The sequence below is a fragment of the Trachypithecus francoisi genome, unplaced genomic scaffold, assembly GCF_009764315.1.
Source record: "Trachypithecus francoisi isolate TF-2019V2 unplaced genomic scaffold, Tfra_2.0 Lachesis_group1, whole genome shotgun sequence".
Lineage (NCBI taxonomy): Eukaryota > Metazoa > Chordata > Mammalia > Primates > Cercopithecidae > Trachypithecus > Trachypithecus francoisi.
This window is the reverse complement of record NW_022681454.1, coordinates 38,600,922-38,619,583: the sequence shown is the minus strand read 5'-3', so window position 1 is coordinate 38,619,583 and position 18,662 is coordinate 38,600,922. Positions and strand designations below refer to the sequence as shown.

At 39.4% G+C, this 18,662-nt stretch overlaps 1 protein-coding gene across 2 annotated transcripts; it reads left to right on the top strand.

Annotated features, from left to right (window-relative positions):
• The first annotated feature begins 2,248 nt into the window (after window positions 1-2,248).
• Window positions 2,249-17,979, top strand: TLR6 (toll like receptor 6). Of its 2 annotated transcripts, none has more exons than XM_033213981.1 (2): window positions 2,249-2,269; window positions 11,729-17,979. In XM_033213981.1, the coding sequence occupies exon 2, from the start codon at window positions 11,793-11,795 to the stop codon at window positions 14,178-14,180; it is 2,388 nt and encodes a 795-aa protein (XP_033069872.1). In that variant the 5' UTR covers window positions 2,249-2,269; window positions 11,729-11,792; the 3' UTR covers window positions 14,181-17,979. The 2 variants fall into 2 exon arrangements, with proteins under 2 accessions (XP_033069872.1, XP_033069871.1); XM_033213980.1 differs by lacking the exon at window positions 2,249-2,269 and adding an exon at window positions 3,076-3,207.
• Window positions 17,980-18,662: the final 683 nt, after the last annotated feature.

Here is an 18,662-nt window from a genome sequence, read left to right as displayed (position 1 = left end):
TTGGTAGACACTAATATTTATTTATTAATTATCTGGAGAAAGGCAAAGAACATTTTTTAAAAAGTAAAAATCATCAAAATAATGTTTTGCCTGTGTCTGTATTAGGACAGTATATTTGGTGGCCTTAGATTACATATTTATAATACTTATCCCAGTGTGACACTATTTTTTAAAAAATTAAGATATATATACATATATATAGTGAAGAATCCAAACAGGACAAAAAGCATAAAATGGTGAAGAGGCCAGGTGGGGTGGCTCAAGCCTGTAATTCCAGCACTTTAGGAGACTGAGGTGGGTGGATTGTTTGAGTCCAGGAATTCCAGACCAGCCTGAGCAGCATGGCAAAACCCTGTCTCTGCAAAAAAATATAAAAATTAGCCGTGCATGGTGGTGGATGCCTGTGGTCTCAAATCCTTGGGAGACTGAGGTGGGAAGATTACCTGAGCAGAGAAAGTCAAGGCTGCAATGAGCTGTGATCATACCACTCTATTCCACACCCTAGGCAATAGAGTGAGACCCTGTCTCAAAAAAAAAAAAAAAAAAAAGGCCAATAATCTATTTCTCTTAGTTCTTCTGCTCAAAGGTGAACATTTCTTATGTATCCTTTGAGAGAAAAATATTCATATGCCTCTATCAACATATGTATGTAGACCCTTGTATTAAGTTTCCTGTGGCGACCATGACAAATCACCACAGACTGTGTGGCTTAAAACAACAAAAATTTATTCTCTCAGCGTTCTGGAGGCCAGAAGTTCAAAATCAAGGTGTTCATAGGGTGATGCTCTCTCTGGCCTCTGGCGACTCCAGGCATCCCTTGCCTTGCGACTGCAATACCGCAGTCTCTGCCTCTGTTTGCAAATGCTCCGCTTCTCTGTGTCTCTCTTCTCTGTGTGTCTTATGAAGACACAGGGTGTCTTATAAGGCAGTGTGCATGGTGTGATGCTGAAGTGCATAGGCACTGGGGCCAAACTGCTTGGGTTCGAACCCCAGTCCCACCACCGACCAGCAGTGCAAGCTGGAACCATTACCCAGCTGCTCCTGCCCAGGTGCTAAGTGGAGATGATGTAACAGTACTTATCTCACAGCACCTTAATACGTTCATACTTGGAAAGTAGTCACAGCAATGCCTGGCAAGAAGATAACCTGTGTAAATGTATAATAGGCTAGATTTTGTATAATTGATGTCATACTCTTCTTACAGTTCTGCACCTTGATTTTCTTTCTTTCTTTTTTTTTCTTTTGAGCCAGAGTCTCACTCTTTTGCCCAGGCTGGAGTGCAGTGAGGCAATCTTGGCTCACTGCAACCTGCGCCTTCTAGGTTCCAGTGATTCTTCTGCCTCATCTTCCTGAGTAGCTGGGAGTACAGGTACCTGCCACTACACTCAGCTAATTTTTGTGATTTTAGTAGAGATGGGGTTTCGCCATGTTGGCCAAGCCAGTCTCGAACTCCTGGCCTCTGGCAATCTACTCACCTCAGCCTCCCAAAGTGCTGAGATTACAGGCATGAGCCACTGTGCCCAGCCTGCACCTTGATTTTCTTCACTTCATAGTATATCCTGAAATCTTTACCCCTCAGCGTACAAAAAACCATATGATTTACACCAGACTCCTTACTATTATGACTTCTCTTCTATGTCAGTCACTATTCCAGCCACTTTAAATTCAGTATCTTTCCTAAAAGTACTCCCGTTTTGTGGATGAATAAATGGAGGTTAAGGAACTTGTCCCAAGCCTCACAGTAAGTGGCCAAGTGGGGAGTTCGGCCCAGTACTGTCTGTTTGTTTGTTTGCTTAACTGTCATTGCTGTCTTCGCTATTACTTGATTTTTGTGTTTTTTGTCATCCCCTTGCAGACGTTTCTGAGTTATGACAGCCTCGACAAGAATAGTCTCCTTGTTCCTGGACGTTGGTGTTGTGATGCAGTCTCCTAATGAGACATGTCAATGTGCCCAGATCTGCAGTGATGGTTGTGTGTTTTCTTAAGACGTTAGTCCACGGTTACTTGAAATTCCCTCAAAGCCACAGCCAGCCTTTTCTTTGGCTTGTTTCACAAATCTGGTTTCCCAGGGTCACAGATACCTGCTGCTTTTCTGGCTGTCTCCTTTTGTCAGTGGAGCAGAGATCCATCCACTTCCTACTGAGCCTCCCCAGAGACTTCCTGTTATGTTTGATGAGTAAGGATGAATCGTAAGAAGTCAGCCTTTCTCTTCCTCCTGAAAGCAGAAGTGATTCTTACCGAGATGTCCAACTTTGTCGTTGGCCGAATTGTAAGGTCTTACCTTGTTGTCTTTTTTTTTTTTTTAAATAAAGATGAGATCGTGCCAGACAGTGAGATAAATTATGGAATGATTGTTTTACTCATGCCTTCTGTTCTTTTCAGAACTCAGTTAAGTGAGAAGTCTGGGGAAAAGGGTTTACAGTCCACCGGAAGTCTCTGCTTAACCAGAGACGTCTGGTAATCAGCCTTTGTTGATGTCATTCTGAAATTCTTCTAAATGGTCTTTAGAAAATTGCTTTTTAAATGAGTCCTGTAGGATTTCAGTGTTATTTATTATTCCTAAATTAAAATCTAAACCATTTAATAACACCAAATGTTGATCAGAATGTGGGTATGAGTCCTTCTAGATATGGCTAAATATGTCATCATAAATGTGTATCAACCAGTAAATGGTCCTTAGAAGTTGATTTTTAAAAACCCCAAATTGTGGAACTATACTTATTTTATTTTATAATATCTCAACCAGCTAAAATAATGCTCAAAATCACTTGGTAAGGGAAACTGCAATTGTTCTTGAAATGTTAAATATGGTGATAATAGAAAACAGGCTGTTTTAAAATAACTTTCCACTCGGGTGACAAATGTAATATCCAGGCTGCAAACTCTTACAGAGAAATATTACCTTAGAAAAATATTTTTCTTCACATTGAAATGTTTGTAAGTTGCTTCCTCACACGAATTAGAAAATTTGATCACTGGTTTATTCTGTAGCCCAGAAAAGGCTGCTAACTCACATACCTTCTGACCTTTCAAAGGGAAATACATACGTAGGAGTAATTCCAGTATGCGCCAATAGATGGCACCAACCTGTTTCTAAGGTATTGCTTCACTCAATTTTAAACTAAGAACTTGTGTTTGTCAAGCATTTGCAATTGTATTTCTGTTCATTTGCAAGTTATTTTCTCTTCTTCTGAAAAAGAGAACTTGGTAAGTAAAAAGACTTATGTGACTTTTTCACATTATGGCACAGGTGCTTCAAGTAAGCAAGTTTGCTAACCATTCATTATATAGGAAATAGGTCGTTTCCTTAAAATTTTTGCAAAATGATTTGAAGTGTTTTTTTTGTAAATGTTGCAGATGTCCTTTCAATTTCACAAGCAGGATAAAGAGCAGTGTCTTTACAGCTGTCTTAAAAAGATGGAAAACAACTAGCGCTTGCGGTGATAAGGAAAAAACTAATGTTATTTCTTTCTTCTGCTTTGACCTAGTGAATTTTCTCTTTTCATCTTTCTCTAGTTTATTGTTTTCAGTAACATTTAACAGTAATTTATATATACCACTGATATGGCACCTATGTATTATATGCTTTTACAGAAGAAGTGTGTTTGATCTCCCTTGTCGTTTGGTACTATAATAGTTTGCTAGTCTGTGTCTGTCCCTGATTCATAAGCTTTTTGAAAGCAGAAATTATGTCAGTCCGATTCATATTTATATCCCTGGTGCCTAGTGCGTAGCATGGCACTGGCAGAAAAATAGACTCTGAATAAACATTTATTAAATGGAGGAAGTGGCCAGGACCAAGCCCTTCACAACCTTGAATCTGGCACAGTCTAGCAATTGCCTTCCTCCAGGTCCCTCCACCTTCAGTTTGACAAATGAAACAATGTTTTTCTTGCCTATTTGTTGACTTGATTATGTGATCTTTCCTCCTCTTATCTCACTTATTTTTTTTTTTTCTGGTGTCTTCTTCCTTGTAGTTTTAATTTTCATAGGTCTTGTCTACCCTTTTTTTCTGAAATATAGCTTATTTCATCTATTTCCTCACCCTTCTTATTTGATGCATTTAAAAAATCAAGAGCTTTTACCTGTTTATTTATTTTTACTTTCTTTAAAAAAAACTGTGAACTCTCTAATCTTCCACTCTCATCTTCCCATTTTCCCCTCCTTTTTTCCCAATAAATATAAAAGTTACTATCTTGTTCGTTTAGTGTATACCCTAGGAACTGCCTCAGGGTATGAATGCCTCTGGAGGAGTATTGCGTTTTTGTGGCAGGATACTATAGGGACAGCTGACCAGCTTTCCCATCCGGTGGCTGATTTTCAGTCTCGGGAACCCAGACACCATGGGTCTGGTTGCCAGGGACCTGTAGGGTGGGTCCTCATCTACGAATGTCAGTTGTCTACTATTATCTGAAAGTTCTCCATCTTTATATTTTAATATCGCAAATAAAACAAGCATGTTTCTTTAAATATAAAACATTTTTACACAACTATAAAGACAACTCTTAAATTGTCTTATGATAACTTTTTTGGTTTATAAAGGGTGTTCAAAATGAGACATTTTAGGGATATCTGAAAGTATCAGAAAGAAAATTAAATTCATCTATAATTCAGAGATTCAGAGAACCATTATTATTAGTACTTGGTATATTTCATCACGTTTTTTGTCCTCTAGCTTTTATGTATATGTCAGGTTTTAATCATATTTTCCAAAATTAGAGTCCTACTACACACATTTTTTTTTATTTTTTTATTTTTTGAGACGGAGTCTCACTCTGTCACCCAGGCTGGAGTGCGGTGGCGCGATCTCAGCTCACTGCAAGCTCTGCCTCCCGGGTTTACGCCATTCTCCTGCCTCAGCCTCCCGAGCAGCTGGGACTGCAGGCGCCTGCCACCACGTCCAGCTAATTGTTTTTTGTATTTTTTAGTAGAGACGGGATTTCACCGTGTTAGCCAGGATGATCTCAATCTCCTGACCTCGTGTCCACCCGCCTCAGTCTCCCAAAGTGCTGGGATTATAAGCGTGAGCCACCATGCCTAGCCATAATTTTCTATTACTGTATTCATTTAACATTATCATTTTTTCAAAGTACAGTATTTGAGGCTGCATGTTATTTAATTATATATAACTGATTTAACCATTTTCTACATTAGACATTTTGATTTTTTCAGTATTTCATTATGTCATGAGTATCCTTATAGTCATATCTTTTGTGTGTTATTTTTGACTATTTCTTTAGAAAATTCCTTGTAGTGGAATTGCTAAAATAAAGGGAGGTATATTTTTAAGAAATTTATATAAATTACTAAATTGCCCTTTAGAAAGATTGTACTAATTTTTCATTCCTGTCTAAGTGGTGAATGAGGGTTCTTATTTTAGTTCCCACCTACCAACCCAGATATTGTATTTTTAAATTTTCCCTATTTGATAGGTGAAAAAAAATCTTGCCTTTTAAAAAATCTTTTAAGAAACAAGAATCCTTCTTTGACCCCCTTTATCTTTTTATGCTTAAATATCTTATAGTAAAAATAACAGGCATTCTGGTAACCTATTTCTAAATGCTTTATTGTCTATCTCTAAAAAATTACATTTTCCTAAAATAGCCAAATAACATTATAAAAAATTAAAATTTATTTCTTAATAGCATCTAATAGCTGGTCCATCATAGAACCTGCCCCTCCTCTTGTTACTGAATATGTTTTGTAGCAAGTCTGTCTTAACTGAGATCTAATTCAAGATCATGAGTTTCATCTAGATGTTATGTGCTTTTTTGATTTAATATGCAGTTTTATTTTTTGTGAGATTGGACGTTGTTCATATTATTGGCAATTGATTTTTGGCAAATTATTCAGTAAATAGTACAGTAAACTTATTTTTGAATGTTAAAAGTTTGAAAAATATAGATAAAATTAAGAGGAAAATAAAATTCCATTATAATCTTACTGTGCAAAGATAATCACTGTTCATATCTTGATATGTATCTTATTAATTTTTTACTTGCATAGGTACATATTTACTTTGGTACTTTTTAAATAAACTGCTTTTTGTCACATATAGTGAAAATATTTTCATGCAATTTGATTTTTATTATTTGTAAAGGGTACATAGTACTATTTAATTATACAGAGATACTAAAATTTATTTGACAACCTGCTATTTTTGGATAATTGAGGGTTTTTTTCAAAATATAATTTATTTTTGCCAGGAGGAGTGGCTTGTACCTGTAACTCCAGCTCTGTGGGAGGCTGAGGTGAGAGGATGGCATAAGCCCAGGATCTTAAGCTATGATTGTGCCACTGCACTCCAGCCTGGGCAGTGGAACAAAACCCTATCTCTTAAAAAGAAAGTATTTAAGAAAATAGTAATGCTAATAATTTATTTTGTGCCGGGCACTTTATTGTATTCTTTTATTGGTGCTAACATTTTTTTCAATGACTTCTCTTTGGTTTTCCACATTGACAGTCTTATAATCTAAAAATAATAATGATTTTCTTTCTTCATTTCAGTATTTCTTCCTGTCATTTTTTTCCTTTATTACAGTGGTTAAAACTTCCAGAAAGAACAATGTGTGCACTCTTGATGTTGACTTTAACAGGAAGGCCTTGGGGTGGGATATTGTTTGAAGTTAGATATTTGAGGTATTCTTTATCAAGTTTTCAAAGTATCTTTTAAATGTCTAAAGTTGTATTTTTAATCAAAGATGAGAACTGAATTTTATCAAGTGAATTTTTCACCTTTATAGAGATGCTCACCTGTTTTTGTTGTTTGACCTATTCATGTGAATTATTGTTACAGACTTGTTAATGATAGACCATTTCTACAATCCCAGAAACATCCTAATTACTCATTGTGTTATTTCTTCAGGACACAGCTAGATTGATTGGGGTTTCTTCATTCTGAGCTCTATCCCTTCCCCACAAATGACTGAAATGTATCCCTTTCATGTGTATTTTCTCATAATTACTCTTAATTTTATAATATATATACTTACAAATATTTTTCTAACAACATCAGGAGTTAATTGGAATCTATAGCTTCCTTTCAATCAGACAAGTATCTTACATGGTTTTAGTGCACTCTCTCCCTTCCTACCCCACCTTCAGCCAACTCCCTTCTTATCATTGGCAGTTTTTAGCTTGAGATTTTCATTAAGATTTTTGTCATCAATGCTTTTTGGTACTTAGCACTCAATTTTACTACTTTTCTTTGCTAAATAATCCTTCTTGTATTTTATTATTTTGGAGTCAATTTCTTTTTAAACTCTCCATCCTCTGTGAATTCAGATATGGATCTGTCTTCCATGTCTTTTAGCATTTTAGTATGTTTTCTATCTCTTTAGCCTCCTGTGCTGAGGTTTGGAAAAATTCTCCTTGGTCTTCTCTATCATTAATTTTCTCATTAGAGGTGCTATTTGCAACTCAACTCATCCAATGAGTTTTTCGTTTCAATAGTTGTCTTTGGTTTCCATGGTTCTTACTCTGTTTTTAAAAGAATCTTGCCTCTTTCTGAGGATATCTATTATAAATGCCTATTCTGCTCTTTTATTTCTGTTTTGTTGGATATTAACTTCTTTCATATCTTGAGTTCGGCTCCTTTCTATTATGGTGTTTGCTTTCTGCAGTATCATGCTTCTTGATTGTGCAACTGTATTTAGGGCTTCTTGCGAAAGTGCTTGTTGATCTATTTTCATAGCCTGCTTGCTGGGATGCTGGATCAAACCAGTCTCTACTAATTCTCTCTCTCTCTCTCTCTCTCTCTCTCTCTCTGTCTCTCTCTCCTGAGACATCTCGCTCTGTGGCCCAGCCTGGAGTACAGTGGCACAATCTCAGCTCACTGCAACCTCTACCTCCCGGGTTCAAGTGATTTTCCTGCCTCAGCCTCCTGAGTAGCTGGGACTACAGGCATCCACCACCATGCCGGGCTAATTTTTGTATTTTTGGTGGAGACAGGGTTTCGCCATGTTGGCCGGGCTGGTCTTGAACTCCTGACCTAAGGTGATCCATCCACCTCGGCCTTCCAAAGTGCTGGGATTACAGAGGTGAGCCACCATGCCCGGCCCCCGTCTCTAGTAATTTTCCACTGTTGCTGTAACAAATTACCACAAGCTTTGTGTCTTAAAACAATATACATGTATTATCTTACCGTTCTGTAGGATAGGAGTATGACACAGGTCTTTTTGGGCTAAAATCAAGGGACTGGCAAGGCTGCATTCTTTTTGGAGGCTCTAGGAGAGAATCCAGGTACTTGCCTTTTCAAACTTCTAGAGGCTGCTGACATTTCTTGACTCATGGTCCCCTTCCTTTATCTTCAGAGCCAGCAAGGTTGGGCTAAGTTCTTCTCATATCACATCACCCTGGCATCCTCTCTGCCTTCCTCTTCCACTTTTAAGGATGCTGGTGATTACACTGGGGCCACCAAATAATTCAGGATAATCTTCCTATTTTAAGATCAGCTGATTAGCAACTATAATTTCATCCGCAACATTAATTTTCCTTTGCCATGTGACATACCATATTCACCCATCTGAGGATGAGAAGTAGACATCTTTGGGAGGCCAATATTCTATCATAGGTGAGTCCCTTTCCGGAAACAGGATGTGTGTGGTGAGGGCTGGGCTCTTAAAAGAGCCTTATGCTGAAGCTGTTCGGGTCTCAGGGTATGGGGTATGTGGGACCCAATGTGAAGTCCCATTGTGGAACAATGCCACTGCATAGGTTCCAGAGAGCCTCAGGGCATGTGAGGGCCAAGGAGCTAGCTCATGGCTAGGATTACAGGAGTCCATAGTGGAAATGTGGACCTCTGAAGATCTCTCAGTTATCCTTTCCCTGGAATGGGAAGTTCCTCCTGGTTCTGAGCTAGTCCCAGCTGGGCTGGCTGCTTCACTTCCCTCTTCTCCCATGCCTCAGAGGTGCACTGTCACTTCTCTGCTGAATTCCAGTGTTCTCTCTTAGATGCTCATTCAGTGTGTGATTATCTGCTCACTGTTTTGGTCCTTCTTTGCAGAGGGGGTGAGTGCTAGGTGCCTCTATTCAACCATTTTAATGCTTCTCCAGCTCATTTTTTTAATTGTTGAATAGTATTTTATTGTGTGAATGTACCAGTTTGTTAATCTTTTTACCTATTGAGGGATATCTTGTTGCTTCCAATGTTTGGCAGTTATGAATAATGCTTCTATAAACATCCACATGGAGTCTTTTATGTGGACATAAATTTTAGGTTCTTTTGGTTAAATACCCAGGAATGTGATTTGCTGGATCATATAAGACTATGTTTAGTTATATAAGAAACTGCCCTCCATAGTGGCTGCACCATTTTGCATTCCCATCAACAGTGAAAGAGAGTTCTTGTTGCTCCACATCCTTACCAACATTTGATGTTGTTTTTGGATTTTACCCATTCTCATAAGTGTAGTGTAATTTCATTGCTGTATTCATCTGCAAAACCATGATGAAATATGATGTCGGATAGCTATTTGTATGTGTATTTGCTCTTTATATATCTTCTTTGGTGAGGTGTCTGTTTAGATTTTTGTGCCCATTTAAAAACTAGGTTGCTTGTTTTCTTATTGTGGAGCTTAAGAGTTCTTTGCATATTTTGGATACAAGTCCCTATCATATATGAGTTCTGCAAATATCTTCTCTCAATCTATGGTTTGTCTTTTTCACTCTCTTGTAGTGTCTTTTGCAAAGCAAAAATTTTAATTTTAATGAGGTCCAACTTAACAGTGTTTTCTTTCTTGGATTATGTTTTTGATGTAGTATCTAAAAAATCATCAACAAATCCAAAGTCACCTAGATTATTTTCTCCTGTGTTATCTTCTGGAAGTTTTATAGTTTTGCATTATACATTTAGGTCTATGGTTAATTTTGAGCTAATTTTTGTGAAAACTGTAAGGTCTGTGTCTAACTTCTTTCTTCTTCTTCTTCTTCTTCTTCTTCTTCTTCTTCTTCTTCTTCTTCTTCTTCTTTTCTTCTTCTTCTTCTTCTTCTGCATGTGGAGGTCTAATTGTTCCACCACCATTTGTTGAAAAGACTATCCATTCTCCACTGAGTTGCCTTTGCTCCTTTGTCAAACAGCAGTTGATTATTTTTGTGTGGGGCTATTTCTAAGCTCTGTATTCTGGCCATTTGATCTATTTGTCTATTCTTTCACCAAAACCACAGTGCCTTGATTGCTGTAGCTTTGTAGCAAGCCTCAGTGTTAGGTGGTGTCAGTTATCTGACTTTGTTCTTTTAATTTCTTTTCCTGTGAATAAACAATACTTTCTTGTTTCTTTGCATGGCTAATTTTTTTAAACAAATAAATTAGAGATTCCTTTAAGGCCAAGTTGCACAATCAAAAAGACAACAATCTCTTTCCACTTGCTTTTTGCAAGGCTTGTGTTATTTCAGGGCAAAACCCAGAGCAAGTCCACTGGCAAATCTGGGGGCTACTGATTATTTTGTTTTGATTTTGATTTTTTAAAATCAGACATTTAAAACACTGTAATGAGGTAACTCTAAAAATCAAATTCTGTCCCCCTTTCCCAGAGCTACTTTTTTTTTTTTTTTTTTTTTTTTTTTACCAGGGTCTCATTCTGTCACCCAGGCTGGAGTGCAGGCTTATTGGAGCCTCAACTTCCCCAGGCCCAAACAGTCCTGCCACCTCAGCCTCCCAAGTAGCTGGGACTATAGGCACATGCCACCATGCCCAGCTAATTCTTGTATTTTTTGTAGAGATGGAGTTTCACCATGTTGCGCAGGCTGGCTTTGAACTCCTGGACTCAAGCGATCCCCCTGCTTTGCCCTCCCCAAGTTCTGGGATTACAGGCTTGAGCCACTGTGGCTGGCCTCCCTTTCCCAGAGTGTGTTGCTGCTTTTTGTGGCTTCTAGTTGCTTTTTTATTGACTTTTCTAAATATTTTTTATAAAGACTATTCTTTATCATGTGTGGCTATTACATTTTCTGTCCAATTAGCTTAGTGGTCAGCCAGTGACGTGAGATTTCTTTAAACATCTGGAACTAAAACAAAAACAAAACAAAATACCAGGAGCAAAAACAAAAACTCCCCTGATCTTTGCAGATTGGCTGTGTTGGATCACTTTCTCAATGCTTAGCCAGCTTATTCACAGCTCTGCCTTGGCCTTCACTTTCTGCATGCATGGAAGCTGAAGATGAGCCAGAGGTGAAGTTTAGGATTTTCTCAGGTCTCCTCTGAACATGTGTCCAGCCTTGGGCACGTGAGTGGACTTCTAGACTACTTGGTACATACAGAGATTTCCAAAGCCTTTTTTCTCCCAAGTATCTTTTTCTGTATATCTTTGCGTATTTCCCAGGCTTTTTGATGTGTCTGCTGCTTGCCCCCTCTGTTAGCCCTTGCTCAGGTGGCTGCAGCTAGTATATTTGCCTTTTTAAGTGTTTACAGTAACCACCACCCAGAAGGCTGCTCCAGCCCTGAGAAAGTTCTAAGGTGTACAAAACAAAGGCAAGCCCCTGAGTGTGAATCCCTTAGGCAGCAACCAGACAGGTCAAAACACACAACCACAATTCTTTGATAACAAGACCTATATTGCCTCTTCTGGTGTGAGCAAGCTATATAACTGGTTATAAAAAGTATCGTATTAAATTATGGGAACAGAAACGACTCTACTAGTGAATGAAGAAATCGTTTAGATTTTATGGTTAGTAAGTGGAGGTTTGAGAGTAACCATCCGATCTTTATTAATCTTAGCGTATATTACATTTCTAGAATTTGGACTCATATCAAGATGCTCTGAAGAACAACAACTCTTTAGGATAGCCACTGCAACATCATGACCAAAGACAAAGAACCTATTGTTAAAAGCTTCCATTTTGTTTGCCTTATGATCATAATAGTTGGAACCAGAATCCAGTTCTCCGACGGAAGTGAATTTGCAGTAGACAAGTCAAAAACAGGTCTTACTCATGTTCCAAAAGACCTACCGCCAAAAACCAAAGTCTTAGATATGTCTCACAACTACATAGCTGAGCTTCAGGTCTCTGACATGAGCTTTCTGTCAGAGTTGAAAGTTTTGAGACTTTCCCATAACAAAATCCAGCTACTTGATTTAAGTGTTTTCAAGTTCAACCAGGACTTGGAATATTTGGATTTATCTCATAATCAGTTGCAAAAGATATCCTGCCATCCTATTATGAGTTTCAGGCATTTAGATCTCTCATTCAATGACTTCAAGGCCCTGCCTATCTGTAAGCAATTTGGCAACTTGTCACAACTGAATTTCTTGGGGTTGAGTGCTATGAAGTTACAAAAATTAGATTTGCTGCCAATTGCTCACTTGCATCTAAGTTACATCCTTCTGGATTTAAGAAATTATTATATAAAAGAAAATGAGACAGAAAGTCTACAAATTCTGAATACAAAAACACTTCACCTTATTTTTCACCCCGCTAGTTTATTCTCTATCCAAGTGAACATATCAGTTAATACTTTAGGGTGCTTACAACTGACTAATATTAAATTGAATGATGACAACTGTCAAGTTTTCATTAAATTTTTATTAGAACTCACCAGAGGTCCAACCTTACTGAATTTTACCCTCAATCACATAGAAACAACTTGGAAATGCCTGGTGAGAGTCTTTCAATTTCTTTGGCCCAAACCTGTGGAATATCTCAATATTTACAATTTAACAATAATTGAAAGCATTCGTGAAGAAGATTTTACTTATTCTAAAACGACATTGAAAGCATTGAAAATAGAACATATCACGAACCAAGTTTTTATCTTTTCACAGACAGCATTTTACACCGTGTTTTCTGAGATGAACATTATGATGTTAACCATTTCAGATACACCTTTTATACACATGCTGTGTCCTCATGCACCAAGCACATTCAAGTTTTTGAACTTTACCCAGAATGTTTTCACAGATAGTATTTTTGAAAAATGTTCCACGTTAGTTAAGTTGGAGACACTTATCTTACAAAAGAATGGATTAAAAGACATTTTCAAAGTAAGTCTCATGACTAAGGATATGCCATCTTTGGAAATACTGGATGTTAGCTGGAATTCTTTGGAATCTGGTAGACATAAGGAAAACTGCACTTGGGTTGAGAGTATAGTGGTGTTAAATTTGTCTTCAAATATACTTACTGACTCTGTTTTCAGATGTTTACCTCCCAGGATCAAGGTACTTGATCTTCACAACAATAAAATAAAGAGCATTCCTAAACAAGTCGTAAAACTGGAAGCTTTGCAAGAACTCAATGTTGCTTTCAATTCTTTAACCGACCTTCCTGGATGTGGCAGCTTTAGCAGCCTTTCTGTGTTGATCATTGATCACAATTCAGTTTCCCACCCATCAGCTGATTTCTTCCAGAGCTGCCAGAAGATGAGGTCAATAAAAGCAGGGAACAATCCATTCCAGTGTACCTGTGAGCTAAGAGAATTTGTCAGAAATATAGAGCAAGTATCAAGTGAAGTGGTAGAGGGCTGGCCTGATTCTTATAAGTGTGACTACCCAGAAAGTTATAGAGGAACCCCACTAAAGGACTTTCACATGTCTGAATTATCCTGCAACATAACTCTGCTGATCGTCACCATCGGTGCCACCATGCTGGTGTTGGCTGTGACTGTGACCTTCCTCTGCATCTACTTGGATCTGCCCTGGTATCTCAGGATGGTGTGCCAGTGGACCCAGACCCGGCGCAGGGCCAGGAACGTACCCTTAGAAGAACTCCAAAGACATCTCCAGTTTCATGCATTTATTTCATATAGTGAACATGATTCTGCCTGGGTGAAAAATGAATTGGTACCTTACCTAGAGAAAGAAGGTATGCAGATTTGCCTTCATGAGAGAAACTTTGTTCCTGGCAAGAGCATTGTGGAAAATATCATCAACTGCATTGAGAAGAGTTACAAGTCCATCTTTGTTTTGTCTCCCAACTTTGTCCAGAGTGAGTGGTGCCATTATGAGCTCTACTTTGCCCACCACAATCTGTTTCATGAAGGATCTAATAACCTAATCCTCATCTTACTGGAACCCATTCCACAGAACAGCATTCCCAACAAATACCACAAGCTGAGGGCTCTGATGACGCAGAGGACTTATTTGCAATGGCCCAAGGAGAAAAGCAAACGTGGGCTCTTTTGGGCTAACATTAGAGCCACTTTTAATGTGAAATTAACACTAGTCACTGAAAACGATGTGAAATCTTAAAAAAAATTAGAAAACTCAACTTAAGAAACCATATTTACTTGGATGATGGTGAACAGTACAGTTCTAAGTAACCTCCATTATCCTCATGCCTTCAGGAAAGACTTAACAAAAACAACGTTTCATCTGGGGAGTTGGGCTAGGTGGTGAGGTGGTACTCAACTTGCCAATTAGAGACAGCCCGGTCTCTTCTGGTTTAGTCATTATGTCTCAAATTGAAACAGTCTCTTTTGAGTAAATTCTCAGTTTTTCAGCTCCTCTCCACTCTGCTTTCCCAAATGGATTCTGTGTGAGCAAGAGTTTATATGGCTTCATGGCAGTAAGGAAACAGTCAACTTCAGTGTCATATGCACTGGTCCTCAGAGTGCCCTGTGAATCCTATTGGTTTCTGGGTCAGCATCATCATTCTCTTCAAGTTTGGGCTTGGGGAAAAAATTAGATCAGCTACGACATATAAAAAAGTCTTTTGTTTCACATATGTGTAATAACTTATTTATTTTTTTATCCTGCTACACAAATATGTAATTAACCAATGAGGACTCATGATGTAATAGTGTATGTATGTAAAGGGAAATATGGACTTAGTCATAAGCTGTTCAGGTGAAAGACGTGGATTTACCTGCTTTCCAAGAAAACTCAGGGCCAAATTTATTTGTAACTGGGTATTGAATGGGACTTTTCTGGTTGTCTTAGAATTCTGGCTAAAGTCTCAAAGCTAACAAGACAGTAACTGCACCCACATGATACTAGACACAGCCAGCCTGGAAGAGCAGAAAGAGACCAGTGACTCCCAGTCTGTATTATCCATCTCTAGGAGACTAGAGTCAAAAGCATGATTAAAGAGTCATTAAGCGGAGGCTCTAGACCATAGGGAGGTTGCTTTGAATTTCTTGCAGACAAGTGTGAGGGACTCTAAGCACAGTAGAAGGTAGCCTGGCATCCCATTCCAAGACTGAAAGCTTGCAGAGTAACAGGAGCACACGGGTTCAGTGCAGCAAATGTGGTGTGGTTTGAGAACTCTTGGAAGAGCTTGATGAGTGTTTGCTGGAGTTTGGGATGAGGGTGGGCACTGGGAACACAGAGACTGGTAAATAGTGCTTAGCAAATACAAGTGCTTGATAAATATTTGTTGAATGAATAGATGAGTTATTCCCACCTGGGGAATTCAGAAGGTGAAAGGTTGGCTTGAGCAACCCAAAATGGCAGGATGAGGGAAGAGAAGTAGTGATAGCAACCTGTCCTTCCATTATTGGCATGGTAAAAGGATATGAATTTCTTCACATGGCTTTGACTATGGAAGAGTAGCTGGGCTTGTGTTGTCATGATGGGATATCAGTCAATAGGGTAGCCTGTTGTGCAAAGAGACGATAGCAGTAAGAGGACATGGGGTTAGGCAGAAGAGGGATTTGGGGTGGAGGTTGCTGCAAGAGGTCAGCCAGATAATGTGCCCCTGCATCATGGAACTGTGCAATGTGGGGTACACTGAAGACCCTCCAATAACTCACAGACGTACCCTGTGAAAAAACCAGCATTTGGACTCTGCCATAGTAGCTGGCAGGAGCATGTTGGCCTGTTTGCCTTATTCAATAGTTAACTACAGGAAGATCTGCTCCTCTTTGTGTAATGCCCTCTTCCCTTGCAATGACATGGGGTCATCTAGAATATAGAGAAGACAGAGACAATAGAGGAAGAGTAAACTGACTGTATTCCTTCTTCATTTCACTGCAAGGAAGGCTAAGCAGAATTTTGAATGAGGTGTGAGATTGCTGTTAAATTGGACTGGCCTGGACATTTTAATCCCTTATATAGAGGTGCAAGGACTAAAATAAGATTTGTCACTAAAATTTATGGTATCTGCCCAAGATTCAGGAGTGATGATTGAAGGAGATCCAACAGAACTTTGTTGTAAGGCAGTGGTTAGAGAAAAATGAAGCCCTTGCTTTCTGGACTTAGCTCATTCAATAAACTGGTTTCAGCCAGGCATGGTAGCTCACATCTATAATCCCAGTACTGTGGGAGGATGAGGCAGGTGGATCACTTGAGGTCAGGAGTTCGAGACCAGCCTGGCCAATGTGGTGAAACCCCGTCTGTACTAAAAATACAAAAATTAGCCGGGTGTGGTGGTGCACACCTGTAGTCTCAGCTACTCGGGAGGCTGAGGCAGGAGAATCACTTGAACCTGGGAGACAGAGGCTGTAGTGAGCTGAGCAACACAGTGAGACTCCATCTCAAAAAAATTAAAAGAGAGAAACTGTTTTCATAATAGCTGTAACAAAATAAGCCTTAATGACATTTTATTAGCATCATCTGTCTGCATAAGCCCTTCCTTTCTCTTCAGGAAAACAACATTTATTTTCCTCCCTAGGCTCTATCCCAAACGGCACATTCTTCCACAACCCCTGTTGAACAGATTTGTTGAACTGTTGCCTAAAAACATTAAAAACAATAAACAACCACCACCACCACCACAACAACAACAACAAAAATTGCCACAGATTCTAAATAATCAAGTATTTTTAAATGGTATCAATGTTCCCACAAAATATTGTTGACATTGAAAATACAGAATTTTAGCATTAATTTTTTTTTTTAAACATACACCCCCTCAGTGGAGGGGCGTCCCTTCATCCTAGTGGAAAGTAGGGTCCTCACAGTCTTTCTCCGTCACATTCCTCCCGTTTCTTTTCTTCACAGCACACATAACTGTCTAAAATTATCCTGTTTGCTTAGTTGTTTACTCATTTTCTCTTTCTCTCCTCTAAAGTATAAGCTCCAGGAGAACGGGAGCCTTCTCCATCTGTTCCCTGCCCCTCCCCAGTGCCCAGGGGACCCTGCGCACCCCATTGTAGATGCGCAGTAAAAACTCGTGGGATGAGCAAATGAAACGGTCCCATGCAGGAAATGTCCATGAAGTCCTGGATTTTATCCAAAAATCCCAGGCAGGCGGGGACAGGGGTGGCGGGGCTACAGTTCCACGCTGAGCTGCCCTCTGGCCGCTCGTCCCCGCCGCAGTGCCTGGGCTGCCCGAGTGCCTGAGGTTGGCCATGGACACCTTCGCGGTGTCCTTCCCATCCGCCACTGGAAGACGCTGGCGCGACGTGGCTCCAGGTTTAGCAGGACACTGAGAGAAGGGAACGACTGCCTTTCCGAGGCTGGGTGAGCCCTTCCCTGTTCCTCACCTGCCCGCCCCACAGCGGCCCTGCAGCTCGCCCCACGGGACCCATTGCCCGGTAGGACGCGCGCTTTTGTTTTGAGGGTCATGCATCTTCCCTGCCATCGTTTTTGGGAGGTTGAAAAATTGATCCAGAAATACCTAAAACAAAATACAAAACAAAACAAAAAACAAAAGCAAAAAGGAGACAAAACAAAACAAAAATCCATACATATAAAGTATCTCCTCCATCTATGTTTGCGCTGTTCCTTCTCATTCCCCCATCCAATGCCACAATTTGGTAAGTTTGCCTCAGTACATTTTCAGTTCTTAACACTGGGATAAGAATAAACAGTAGATCCCGTAGTAAGATGACCTGTTAAAAGGAATGGGGCGTGGCAAAGACGGGCTTGGATGAGGAAAGGTGTCAGTCCGTTTGGGCTGCACTACTACCTGTGTTCTGAGATGTGTGTTGTTAGGTAATTTTGCTTTTGGTTGAACATCATAGAGTGCACTCACACAGACATAGATGGCATAGCTTACTACCCACCTAGGCTTATTGTTTAGCCTGTTGCTTCTAGGTGATTGTAACACAATGCTAAGTATTTGTGTATCCAAACATATCTAAACATAGGAAGGGTACGGTAAAAATATGGTAAAAAAGATAAAAATTGGTACACCTGTAAAGGGCACTGATGTGGGTTGGCTGTGTCCCCACTCAAATCTCATTTTGAATCTCCACGTGTTGGGGAGGGACCCAGTGGGAGGTGATTGAATCATGGGGGCAGATCTTTTCCTGTGCTGTTCTCCTGATAGCCAATGGGTCTCATGAGATCTGATGGTTCTTTAACGGGGAGTTTTCCTGCACAAGTTCTCTCTCTTCCCTGCTGCCATGTAAGATGTGACTTGCTCCTCCTTGCCTTCTGCCATGGTTGTGAGGCTTCCTCAACTCCATGGGAACTGTAAGTCCAATAAATCTCTTTCTTTTGTAAATTGCCCAGTCTCAGATACGTCTTTATCAGCAGTGTGAAAATGAACGAATACAGGCACTTATCATGAATAGAGCTTGCAGGACTGGAAGCTGCTTTGGGTGAGTCAGTGAGGGAGTGGTGAGTGATTGTGAAGGTCAAGGACATTACCATATCCCACTGTGGACTTTATAAACACTGTACATATAGGCCACACAAAATTTATTAAAATTTTTTTCTTTCTTTAGTAAGAAGTTAACCTTAGCTTATTGTAATGTTTTTACTTTATCAACTTTTTGCTTTAAATTTTTTTCTGGCTCTTTAGTAATAACACTTAGCTTAAAACACAAACACATTCTACAGCTA

Bases quoted from the DNA above. Each gene is read 5' to 3' on its own strand.
- TLR6 (XM_033213981.1), top strand. From the start codon at position 11,793: ATGACCAAAGACAAAGAACCTATTGTTAAAAGCTTCCATTTTGTTTGC.